Genomic DNA, 13,818 nt, shown 5'->3' with positions numbered 1-13,818 from the left:
CGCATATAAATTGTTATTGTTTGGAGTCAGCAGAAGCCACATCATATTAAAGAAAAAAAGGAACTGTGATTTGGTATAAAATTAAGTTTGGAAGAAGAACTTTAGAACTGAGAAAGGCGGACAATAGAAGTATATTGCTACAATGAGTTTAACATTTATCAAAATTCAGTTACCTTGACAACTTGATTGTATAAAATCACATGTAAACCTCACCACTTCTAAACTATAGATCTACTCCTTAATACATATACAAATATATCAACATGGTTGACATGTGGCCTCCAACAAAGTGTGTACATCCAACAAAGTGGCTCAATCTATCCAACAAACTGTCTCAATTCAATAAAGTGTCTTCATCCAACAAAGTGGCCGCATCCATCCAACAAAATGGCTTCATCCAACAAACTGTCTTCATCCAACAAAGTAACTTCAAAGTGGTTCCATCCATCCAACAAATTGTCTTCATCCAATAAAGTGTCTTTATTCAACAAAGTGTTTTTATCCAATAAAGTGTCTCCATCCAACAAATTGTCTTCATCCAACAAAGTGTCTTCATCCCACAAATTAACTTCATCCAACAAATTGTCTCCATCCAACAAATTGTCTGCATCCAACAAAGTGTCTTCATCCAACAAAGTAACTTCATCCAACAAAGTGTCTTCATTTAACAACTTGGCTCCATCCAACAAAATTACTTCACTCAACAAAGTGTTTTCATCCAATAAAGTGTCTCCATACAGCAAAGTGTTTTCATACAACAAAGTGGCTCCACACATCCAGCAAAGTGTCTTCACCCAGCAAAGTGTGTTCATTCAACAAAGTAACATCATCCAACAAAATGGCTTTATCCAATAAAGTGTCTTCATCCAACAAAATGGCTTCACCCAATAAAGTGTCTTCATCCAACAAAGTGGCTTCATCCAACAAAGTTGTCAAGGCTTGTGTGTCCATTAAGAAAGTAAAAGTGCAGTTGGAGCATATAACAGATAGAGATAGATCAATAGTTAAGAAATAGTTTTTTATTATTTATATTTTTTATTCATTACAGCTATTTAAAACAAAACAAATAATAAATAAATTACAAATAAATAAATGTACACCTACAGTATGGAGAAATTTTCTTCGTTGACAATATCAATTGAAAGCATTTTAAACACTGAATTGCAAGGAATACGAATTAAGAAGATGCTATATATGACAAGAAGTATTTCGATGAAAATCAACCAGTTCTTACAAAAGTTGGCAATATATCTATCAACGGATTAAATGGAATAAAAGATGTCTGATTTAATATCGATGTTCAACTATGTGGCACACAAGAGGAAATTACTTAGTAACTTTTTACTCTGTTATGACTAATATTTTTTAAAATAATTTATTGTGTTCATTCACAACTTTTTTTAACATTACGAGTATCTCATTATTTATTCACCAATTTAAAACGAAAAAGCAGTCGTGTTGAATAAAAATGTAAAGTATTATGGAAAATAAATATTAAGTCCAAATAGAATAATAAATTCGTAAACATAACAAATGCAGTTCATTGAACTGACAAACAAATGAACCTGAGAAAAAATAAAAAAGTAAATCGATATCGAAATCGAAATCGTCTTAAAAATATTAGATATTTTCTTCTTTAGATAATTATCATGTGTTTATGTCTGTCTGAGTTACTTGCTGTCTACATGTCGTATATAATTCTTTTCACATGAAATTAAATGAAATGGAAAATATAAAAATACATGATAAATAAACTGTAAACTTTTATTGGAGAGAGTAGTGAACACACTCAAACATAACATATTTAATTTTTATTCAGTTATTCATGTTGTACATATATAAAAAATCTTGGAAGTGGCTTAAATTATAAGTTAAAAGCTGATTTAGATAATTCCAATTAAAGTGATATTTAGTGAATCATAGAAAAAATCAGAGGATAGTGCGAGAACCTGTAGAATATTGGAAAAGAGGTCATAACAATCAGCGTAATATCTCATAGCTAGGAAGGTTTAGACTCCATAAAACTGGACATTCGAGTAAATCTCCATCACTTGCAAAAATATCCCTTCTGCAAAGATCCTTTCAGATTGAAAAGAATAAGAGAATGTTAGCCGAACGAAGTACGTTTTGAATAAAAAAATTTTTATATGTTTATAAAAGACGAATTTCAAAATGAGAACTTTAATAGGAATAACAGCATAATTCCAATTTTCCAGGTACATCGACATGAAAATGAATTTAACTAGATCCAGATGTCTTTGAAGTTAATTTTCTTTTTAAATAGTCTTGAAAAAAATATTAAAATAATACACAATTATTATCTTATATATGCTCGCTTATATTTTTATTTTTTATTGAGACATGAGCTACTTATCTTTCATCTTGTAAATTTTTTTATATCACAAAAAAATATTTAAAAAAAAAATTGTATCTCAACATATCCAACATATATGCCCAGCTTTGATCTGGGCAATGAGGACATCACTGGTTCGGGAACTACTCTCCCCTTCTAACAGTAGAAGGTCCTCAACTACCGATATTCTGACTTTCCTTAAGAAGGCGGAATGTCTACTGTTTGGTTAGTGTCTGTTCAGTGGCGTAACTACATTTTTTAGGCTCATAAGCAAATTCTAACTAAGGTTCTCCTACTAACATCTTTTTATACCCTTTACACGAAAAAGTGTAAAAAGGGTATATTAGTCAAGATTTTCGTATCGCATTAAAGGAAACGTCGAAAAAACCATATATACTTTTTCAGTTCAAACTACTCTCTCAACTTTTGAAACTTTACACACATACTCGTTCGTTTACATATTTCTTCTCATTTTGCTCTTTTCTTTTCTTGGCTCCACTTAAATGTCAACACAAAGATATTTTAAAGATTTTCTTGAAATTACAAATGCAAACTTGTTTGTAAACCAAAATTTATTTTATTCCAACAAAAAACGTATCGTCCCAGTTTTGAGAATTTTTTAAAAAGTAAATATAATGAATACATAAATTTATAATGGGGGCCCCTAAATTCGGGGGCCCGAAAGCGTTTTTCCAGTCGCTTCCCTGTAGTTAAGCCACTGAGTCTGTTGCAGCACAAAACATCAAAAATGGTCGCAGTGCTCTGCTCCGTTGGGAGCTGGTACCCCGTTTATTCCTATTGCTATATCCAACATATTATATTTATAATTCTTATGAGCTTTGCTTATAATATAATATAAACATGTCTCTACATTGTTATATTAAATTATAAATTTAATATATTACCTTTTGTAACTTAGTAGCATCTGCTTCAACAATACTGTCATCAGCATTGTTCGTGGTTAATATACTTAATAAGCTCAATGATAAAACAAATAATGAATATGTATTTAAAGTAATTTTATTATGTAAAGAGAATAAGAAATTATGTGGAAATATTTTTAAAAGGTATTAAAACAAACTACATATTTCCAAAAAAAATATTACAAAATATATATAAACAATTTTTTTTTGAATTTAAGTATATATAAATCGCATACAAATATATTTGATTATAAAGAAATTTTTTTAGTTTATTTGTATACATTCAAATACAATTAATTAGAAATTAATGCAAAATTTTAATTAAAGTATAAATTTTAAAATACATATTGAAGCACGCAACATATAAGTAATATGTAATGGTGATATATATTGTTTAATATTGAAATTCAACAATTTTTATTTAGGCATATAACTGAGAAGAATTATTTAATTGTGAATAATAATATACTTATATAAATAAATATATTGGTATCACAATTCATTCCTTTTACTAAAAATCGAAAAAATATTTTAGAGTTTATACCTGTTTTTTTAAATTTATAAAAAAGTTTATATATCATTTCTATAACTTTTTCTAAAAGTAAATAATAATGTTTGTTTCCAGTACAAAAAATTATAACTAAAAATATACAAAAATTAACTTAAACATAAATTTGTATGAATAATCTATTTTCAATACACATTTATATAAATATTACAAAATAACATTTAACACTAATATCCATTGTAATTATCATCAGTTTAATTCAAAGTTGTTTTGTTTTCATATAGCATATATAATTTTTGAAATGTCCTACTCAAATTTGTTGACATAAGCATATTATTTTATTAAGATATATATATATCTATTGCATAAATAAAAATGCTATATATTCTAACTAAAAATGACTTTTCAACATTGATAGTTTAATTTAACAAAATATACAATATAAATTATTTATAACAATATTATATATAGTTTTGTGGTTTATTTATTTTTGTTTTAACTATTTAGTTTATTTTAAAACAATTGCAATTGGTATATGTTATTAGAAAAATATTTTATTCAATCTATTTCAGTTAATGAGTCAAATATCAACTTAAATTATCACATTTTTTTAAAAATTCGAAATTTTCTTTTCGTATTTTCAAAATACAATTTATATACTTGAACACATAGACAAAATATCTTAATATTTTAAACAAATTTTGATTGAAATAAAATTGACTATTTCTATGCATATTTATGTGCAGCAAAGTATAAAAAACTTAAACTAAACAATTTTTATTTATAAAATTTTCAAATCAGTGCAAATAGTTTATAGCATAAAATTCAAAAATATTACTCTAAATTATAGTAAAATAAAAAAAAATTTAGTTTAAATATGGGGAAAATTTAAAGAATTAAAATATTTAGTCTCTGATATATTTTTAAATAATTTAATTCATAGTGTCATAGATGTCAAATCTTCACATCGTTAGTTGAATTTGTTGCTGGTTTACTAGCATTCATTTTTGCTTTGACTTTGAGTAACAATTCTTCAAACGAATCTTCTTTCTTAATTGGTTCTGGTGCACATGGAAATACCACAGATTGGTATGTGTTAATGCCAGCATTATCTGAAATAAATTAGAGCAAAAATATAATAATGACATTTCAAACAATAAAAAATCAGGGCTTCGAACCGGAACCGAAACGGAAAAAATTCCAGTTCGAAGTCCTGTAAAAAATTGTATGGTGACAAAAGTCTTTAAACATCCATCTTACTCATTTCTCATATGAATGATCAGCTCTTTTTGATATAAGCATGTTAATATACAGCGTGTTATCAAAAAAAATCTTAGTATCTTAATAGATACTAAAAATAGACCCATACAGATTTTTTCTGTTCTGTACCAAGTAGTTACCTACGTAAGTGAAAAAACATTAAAGCCTAACACTCTGTATAAAAATTGTATCTCATTTTATATGATAGTGGTATCATATATGGAATGTAGTTTAAAAGTGAATGATGTATAATCTGTGCTATGATTTTAGCGGAATTAGATAAAAATTCAAAATAAAGAGAATTAAGTGTGTTTTACTCAATATAAACTAATAGATCCTATAAACACTAAAGTGCTAGAGAAGCGATACCAAGTGGTTTTAATTAACATATATTATAAAATTACATATGTGTTTTTAAATTAAATAAATTAGTTAAATTCTATTTTATAATTAATAATATGTTGTACTTAACTATTAATCTCATTGCTAAGTATATGTCATATTTTACTAAGTTTTAAAAATGATTTATTTTCTCCAAAAACAAAATCTGATTAAAAACCGACTACCCAACATTAATAAAAAAATTTTTTCTCAATTAAATTTTACATTTTATATAATAAATTTATGATTTTATATATTTTTTTCTTACCCAAATCTGCATAGGAAGCTCTGCAAAATGCACGTCTTCCACCAAAACTTATATCGTACATATTAATTAGTGGATCACGTAGGCTATTATCAATCACTGCAAAAGCATCTTGAGAACGCTCGTAGGTAACGAATCCATACTTCATACTAAAAAGAATATTTTATAATAAATTAATATGTAATATATCAATATAAAATATATCTGTATTTAACTTACCCATTTTCTTTATAATGTATTGTAATTTGTTTAATAGTACCATATGTCAAAAATTTACGTCTTAATAATTCTTTTGTTGTCTCCTCCTCAATACGTCCTACATAGACAATGCGCCGCTCCTCAACAGCTAAAAATTAAAAACAAAAATGTATCAAGCAAATGATAAAAGTTTAAGCAACATTTTCATTCGTTACTAAACTTACCAGGTTTTGGTGCATTATTTCTACTTTTAAAACTACATTTTCTTGTACGTGTACGTTTATCATAAATCGGACTTCTACTTCTATCACGACTATAACTGCAGTCAGAATGATCACTTGAACTAGATGATGATGAGCGAGTAATTTTTCTTGAACGTTGTTTTTGACTAGCGAAACGCTTTGAACAATTAAAATTTGTGCGTTCAGAATCGGAATATGAGGAACTGACAGAACTGCGATGACGACGACTACTACGTGAAGAATAGCCACCAGCATTATCAGTAAAGCGTGTACGTTCAGCTGAAGACGTTGAACCATTTAGCTGATTAACATGTCCTGGTGACAGTGAACGATCTGAATCACTTGAAGAATTTGAAATAACAGAATTTATGTCTTCCCGTTTTCGATAATTTCGACTTGTTTTATTAAGTCGTGTTTTTTCACGTGACCTGCGTGCATTCTCTATTTTTTTTGGCATGGGTAATACGGGAAATTCCAATATCAGATCGGTTTGCGTACTTATGCATCGTGTTAATTTTCGTGTTCTGTTCTTCGGTAAGTGCATAATAATTTTGTCCTCTCCATGTTGTATCATATTTTTGGATTTATTATCAGTTTTATTTGGAACACTAATCTTGTCAGTAAGGAGTGTGGTTATTGGTAGAGGCAAACCTTTGTTTGCAACCACATTTTGTATACTGGCTATAAGTGAGTTCTGTGAAATAGTTATATTTTCAGTAGCTTGAACTTTTTGAAAAGTATCTGAGATATTGTATAGTAAAACGTTAGACTTTAAAAGAGAGCGTGAAATATCGCTATAGTGTTTATTTTTCGGTGGTATCGTGATATCAGTATTACAGCTTGCTGATAACAGAATTATTTCTTCATAGTCAGAATGTGTTTTTAATGGCACATTTAAAGAACTGTTCGACGTACTATGTTGTTCTGCAATGAAAGTACCTTTCATAAGATCTTTTAATGGCAATATTTTAGTTACTTTTGGCACTTTCGATGATACTGTTGAATCAATTATTTTTAATTGTTTTGCCTTTTTGATCTCTTGCATACGCAATACTTTATTCTTAGCTTCAGTTATAGGGTCTATAGGAATTTTTTTATTTGGTTGTTCTCTAAGACTTTTTACAATTGATGTCACTGCCTCACTGTGTTTTGTGGGTGAAATTGGTACAACTTTGGTTCCATTGTTGGTTATCTGAGTAGTTTTAACAGATAAAATATTGTTATTTATCTTTGGAATCTTATAAGATTGAGGTAGTGGAGTCGCAACAGTATTTCCAACACGTCTCATCTTATACTCATTTAGATCCAATTTTCTTTTCATGGCTTGTATTTTATCTTCTGACATTTCTGACTTCTTTGGTTCTTGTATTGACGCTTTTTCCGAAACACTACTACATTTTTCATCAGCTCCACTATCAGTCTCTCGCTGATGTTTTAATAGTGACAGGTTTTTACCACCTCTACCTATTCCAATATTCACTTCATTTATACTTGTTACTGATTTAGATAAATCCGTAGTATTCTTAGCTGCTAATTTACCATTACGCTGTGTATTTATATTTGGTTTACCATTTCCGCTACCAAATCTTTGTTTTAGGAAATCAATTTGTTTTTTATTGGGCACATTTGAAATGGGTTTTTGTTGGTTAGCTACAGTTACTTTAGAAGTTTTAGCCTGAAAATTAAATTATTATTAATTTCTTTATTTAATTTTTTAATATATCTATTTTACCTCTTTTGTAATAATAGTAGTTTTTTTCTGCATTGTTGGACTCCATGAAGGATCTTCTTTTACATTATCGATATATTGCACATCATCAACTTCTGTCTTTACACAAGATAAAAGGCTTTTATCTTCCTCCTCGTTTTCCACGGTTTCTACATCGACTATAATATCGGATTCTGAATCTGAATCCTCATATTTTAAAACTCCAGCTGAGTTTTCTAATTTAACTATTTGTTTTGATTGAATTAGATTTTCTTCAATCGGTATTATATCGTGGTGACTATTATTTTCCTCATTTAAATTGAAATCATCTTTTGTTATGAATTCTGCTAAATCAAACGTATTTGGATCGACTTGAAGACCATCCGCATCTGAGCCACTTGTGTTTGTACTTATTGTACGATTCTTTTCTACAACTAGATTTTCAACAGGCAAATCTAAATTTTTATCCGATAATATAGCCTCTGCTTCAAATAAACTAGTTACAAATTCATCCTCCTCATATTTAACCATATTAGCATCAAAATCGTAAACACCATCTTCTATACTATATACGCTATATTCATTTTCTTCTACATCATTGTAATTATCATCAACATTATTATTATCTTCATCATCATAATCACTTGTATGTGATTCATAGTCTCCTATTGAGGAACTTGAGGTACGTGTGCGAAACGTATTATCACTGCATATGCTCTGACAATCTATATTATCAATATTATCATATTGAAAATGATTATTAACTGCATTATTTATATCGCTGTCATTTTCATTATCATCTTCAGGTGCCAGCTGAACATTTTTGTTTTTTTAAAATTTATTGTTAAGTATTAGTTAATACATCATTCTGTTTTAGGTGACAAAACCTACCATATTTTTTAATTTTGTATTTGTATTTATAACGTCTCTTTCAATACTTTGAATATCATCTTTGACCATTAAATTACTGTAAATGTCTGTGTCGTCTTCTACGGCCCCAATAGGAAGTATTCCATTCAAGGTTTCAGTTAATTGTAAACTCATATTACTAAAATTATAATATAATAATAATTAACCAACACACATTTTAAATAAACTATATACAAAGACTTACTCGCAATCATTGGTCCAAAATTCTGTACCATTCTCATATTTTGCATAGGGTTCGTCAAACGGATCATCGCGAAAAACGTTCAAAAGTCTTGAATCCATGGTGGGAAATTATTTAATCTGTCAATTATATGATAAAGTTTGTTTTATTTACTGTTTATAATTAACAAATATTTATATGCAAATTAGAACTTAATGTTTATACCAAAATCTTAGACAATGTATAAATTTTTGGAAATGGCGTATATGTTTAATGACGTATATTATATATAATCATATTAACCTATGTTTTAAATTTAAGACTAGTATTTTTTAAAATTTTTTTGGTTGAGATATCACTTAAGGTCCACTTAAAGCTTTAAAAAATTTTATGTAAAATTGATTATAATTTTTCCAAAAAATAATCAGATCAGTCGCATATTTCTCCATTTACAAATTCTGATCATTCATAAACACAAATCCTGGTCACCTATGTTCGAACAATGTGTCCATGATTTCTTCCATAAATAATCTTTTATTTTTACTAGAGCAGTTTTTCATTAATTCATAAAATTCATAATGGCGAGTTTTCCTTGTCACCGTTATTCTATAGTTAACAACGCCCGTTCCTGGATGTCCTATGACCCATATTGAGAAACACAGTTTTAATACTAAAGCATTATATTGTATAATAAGTATATATACGTTTGCAGCAATCAATTTCCTTTTGAAATACAAGATATAATAGACGTATTGGTCTCTAACCAACCAAGAAAACAGATAGAGTCAACCCCCTATGTAGATTTTATAATAGTCAGTTATGTAATAATTTATGAGCGGGCTAATGATCATTTAAATAAAAATAAAAACAATATAATTTATTATTTATATTTAAAACAAATTATATTTTATTAAGATATTTTCCGATAATTCGACTTCGATAATCATCTTCAGGAAAACTAACAAAATATACAATGTGAGAAAAGAATAGTCAGTTATGGGAATTTAAGAAATGCTTAAAGTTTTTTTACTAACACAGAACCAACAAGTATTTTTTAAAACATATTATTAGACCATAGCTTAAGTAGATTTTTAAACCAAATTTTATATGCCGTAATTTTACTACATATGGATGGTGCTATTAGGGCGGTCTACACTGATACAAAATTTGCAGAACACTACTTGATCAATGTTAACTTCCAATACAAGATTTTGTATTCAAACCATCATCGTAATTTCACTAAAATAATCAATAACAACTCTTGTTCCTGAGCAATCATAGCTCAATACCTATAATTAAGAAACAGATGAACATGGAATTAAGTAAGCCTCTCCAGATCTCAGGATCTAAGATCTTCTTAAAGATTAATTAAAATAAAACAAAAATCATATTTTGAATTAAATTAACATTATTAAGGTTAAGAAATTTAAACTATATGTTAGTTAAGTAACTAGTTATCGTTGTTTTAAACTTTATAAACTATACAAACAATATATAAAACAATATATGCGAAACAAAAAAAATAATGTTAATGCCCCAGATATATGTAGAAATTGTAGTTTCCAGTAACAACATAACGATGATGCTGTAGAGAATTTTAAATTTTTCAAAAAGGTTTTTCCCCATTTGCTACTGAAAGCACGATTTATACTAGCTCCACTAAAACAAGCAATTATCGCAAACCGAAATATTCGAAAACCGCAATAGACGTTTCCTCAACATAGAAGTGACTGTACGCAAAAAAATGTAATATAATTTATCTTATGTATTATATATATATATATATATATATATATATATATATATATATATATTTTATATATATATATATATTTAATTGTATTTATTTAATTTAATATTTTAATGAATTTTAACTAAACAGTCGACAATGAAAATATATTACACCAGATCATTTAATTTATGTGTTAATTATAAAGATTGATACAATATATCATATTTAGAACATTAGGAATTCTCCTGACTAAAGCAAAACCGAATTTGTCGAAATACGTATACATATATACAAAAAATAACGATTGAAATAAAAGCTAACATCCCTTAAAAAACAAAACCGACTTTAATGTATCATACCTACAATGATCTTTGACTCTGTCCCATAGAAGTGACCAGGTTTCTTCTTCTTCTTTGTTCCGTTAACTCCCAGTGAAGCATAGAGCCTCAACAATTCCTCTGAACCGTATTCTATGACCAGGTTTCTACGTGTCTATAAAAATCTATATAATAAATAAAATAACCTTTTCGTCTCATTTACCCCTACCTAAAGCATACCGTAACCTATGTATTCGTTTTCTATTATTTCTCTCATGTCTATACTAATGTACTTCTACACCTACTTATGGAGCTACAACAACAATATTGCAACAATAACTCAATATATATTCCCCAAGAGGTTATGCGTCAATTGACCTTCACGTAGATCATAAAATAACTATTCTAATTTTCGTTAAAACAAAACTATTAAAAAGGTAGGACCATACCTCGGTGTACATAAATATGTATAGTTTCAGAACATCTAGAATTCGCTAAACTGCTTCATACACACATATATGGTATTTATATATTATACTTTGAAGAGTGAAGGTTATTCAAAAATCATATAATATTTACTTTAAATTAATTAAGTTCATTTTAATCCTCTAAATTAAAATTTGAATATATTAAAATCCACCAATATTAATCCCTAATTCAGTATATAAATTTATTTATTTTTTAATACAATATATTAAATTATTTTAAAATATATATTTTGCTATCAGAAATATATCGATTATAGTCCATAGTCATCTTCATACTATAATCGAAATATCTGTGATAATAAAATACATTTTATTAAATAATTTAAAATATTTTACTTGAACAATTGACCAATTAATCCGTTCACATATAAATAAATAAAATATGGTCATTAAAAAAATAAATTATTATTGCAATATATTAATACCCCGTTTAAATAATTCTGATGAATTTTTCAAAAACTTACATGTTTAATATGGAAAACTACTCTTAAACACGTGCTCTAAACCTTTATAACGTATATTTTAATTAGTCACCAGGTAAATTTAAATAACTTCAAAATATTTTCAATCAACACAATTAAACTTCATCTAGTCACTAAAAGATTATTTTTTAATTTAAAATATTATAAAGAATTTATTTAAATTAATATCACTGAAATATTATCAAACGAATGAAATCAAACAATAACAGTTTTGGAGATTTAAATACTGAAACAGAGATCTGACACAAATAAGGGTGTGTTTGTGTGTATATGTGATATCGTTTTTATTTTGTTTAAACTCTCTGCAGTTTTCATACAATTTGTGCAGCTCTGACAAAGTTAAAACAACCACGCGGCAAATAATAATAACAACAAAATGCGAATACGTCATTTGCATGGCTGTGTGTGTGTCAACTAATCGCTGCCATACATTGCCATGTGCTTTTCAAACAAATTGTAATTGATATTTTTACCTGTAAACCAGAAGGCAATATGTTTATTTTAAATGTTTTGCATTCTCAGGAAAATAACATACGTATCTCAAAGATAAGAAAAACATTTGTTTTACCTACTATATCTGTGAATAAGTTCTTTCCGCAACTAATCTGGACACGTTGCAAAGTTAAATGTAAATTGCTGACATACTTAAGTGCTTAATAAGTAATTTTTTGTTCACTATGTATGGATGACGCTCTTTGCCGCCTATAAAACCCACATGTTGGATATACACAACACAATAACTAATTTTATGAATATAATAATTTAGTGACACTTAATTAACAGTTTTTTGTAATTGTAAAAAATTCAAAATTGTAATTTATTTCTTTAGACTTTCCCACACACGGTATTTTAAACAAAACTTTCGAATTAATGTTTTCACGTGGACCGCTCGACGTTCACACTTGTCTACTATACTAATTTTGACATTTCGCTTTATTCTGTTTGCAAAATTGCACGTGGATGATACCTTTCTAGACACGAGATTTGGCAGCACCAACAAAATAAGTGTTGTAAGTGGGTCGTTTCCATACATTGAGGCTGTAGTATGCGTGGCTGAAAGTAAAAAGAACCCAGTGGGATACGAATACGGTCTGTCGAAAATACCTGAAAGACATAAAAGCATATATAAGCCGTGTGTGAAATCGAGTAAATTGATGGTAAATTGAGGACAGCGAATGTTGGTATTTACCAGAATTTAGAATAGGGTAAATTAAAAAATTAGGTATTACCATTGTGAAAATTTTATAAGATGTTTAATAAATAAATAAATAAATTTGAAAACTTTTAACCAATAATAATAAATAAGTGCAATAAATAAATATTTACATAAGTGCAGTGCAAAAAATCTCTAGGAAATTTCAATTTGCTTGAACTTGTACACGGCCATAAAGGCCCATCAATTATACATATACATGACAATTATTGAAAATGTAACAAATAAATAAAAATGTGCGCTCTTAGTATATACTAAGACATATGTTGTTGTTGTTAGAGCCCACACGGTGTCAAATTGTACTTGGTCGTCTTTGGCGACAAGTAGCTCTGAGACGTAGATCCGACCGTTCTTGGAACCACACTCTTAACATTGTTGCTATTTATTATTTTATTTTCACAGTTTCTTTTTATTACACATTTTCTTAACTCTTAGTAGAAAAATTAAAATATTTTAAAAAATATTCTCATGCCATATATTACTGTTAAATTTAAATATATTTTGAATTGTATTTTATATATATGTTATATTTTTTATATATTTTATATTTTTTTATATATTATTAGTTTTTAAATAAAATAAAATTTTAAATTATATAATAAAATTTTAAAATAAAATTTTAAAAATTGTAAATAAAGTAAATTTATTTTAATGAAAT

The 13,818-nt window shown here is 27.6% G+C and overlaps 1 protein-coding gene across 3 annotated transcripts; it reads right to left on the bottom strand.

Moving 5' to 3' along the window:
• Nucleotides 1-4,669: 4,669 nt before the first annotated feature.
• LOC119683496 lies at nucleotides 4,670-12,931 on the bottom strand. Of its 3 annotated transcripts, none has more exons than XM_038097179.1 (8): nucleotides 12,516-12,931; nucleotides 8,953-9,068; nucleotides 8,730-8,886; nucleotides 7,863-8,651; nucleotides 6,113-7,805; nucleotides 5,910-6,036; nucleotides 5,694-5,839; nucleotides 4,670-4,896 (listed from the first exon to the last, which is right to left on the bottom strand). In XM_038097179.1, exons 2-8 carry the CDS (start codon nucleotides 9,048-9,050, stop codon nucleotides 4,739-4,741), a joined length of 3,168 nt encoding a protein of 1,055 aa, XP_037953107.1. In that variant the 5' UTR covers nucleotides 9,051-9,068; nucleotides 12,516-12,931; the 3' UTR covers nucleotides 4,670-4,738. The 3 variants fall into 3 exon arrangements, with proteins under 3 accessions (XP_037953107.1, XP_037953109.1, XP_037953110.1); XM_038097181.1 differs by having other exon boundaries at nucleotides 12,520-12,931; XM_038097182.1 differs by lacking the exon at nucleotides 12,516-12,931 and adding an exon at nucleotides 11,930-12,018.
• Between the last annotated feature and the right edge of the window lie 887 nt (nucleotides 12,932-13,818).

The sequence above is a fragment of the Teleopsis dalmanni genome, chromosome 2 (genome assembly GCF_002237135.1).
Source record: "Teleopsis dalmanni isolate 2A chromosome 2, ASM223713v2, whole genome shotgun sequence".
NCBI lineage: Eukaryota > Metazoa > Arthropoda > Insecta > Diptera > Diopsidae > Teleopsis > Teleopsis dalmanni.
This window is presented reverse-complemented; position numbering and strand designations above follow the sequence as displayed.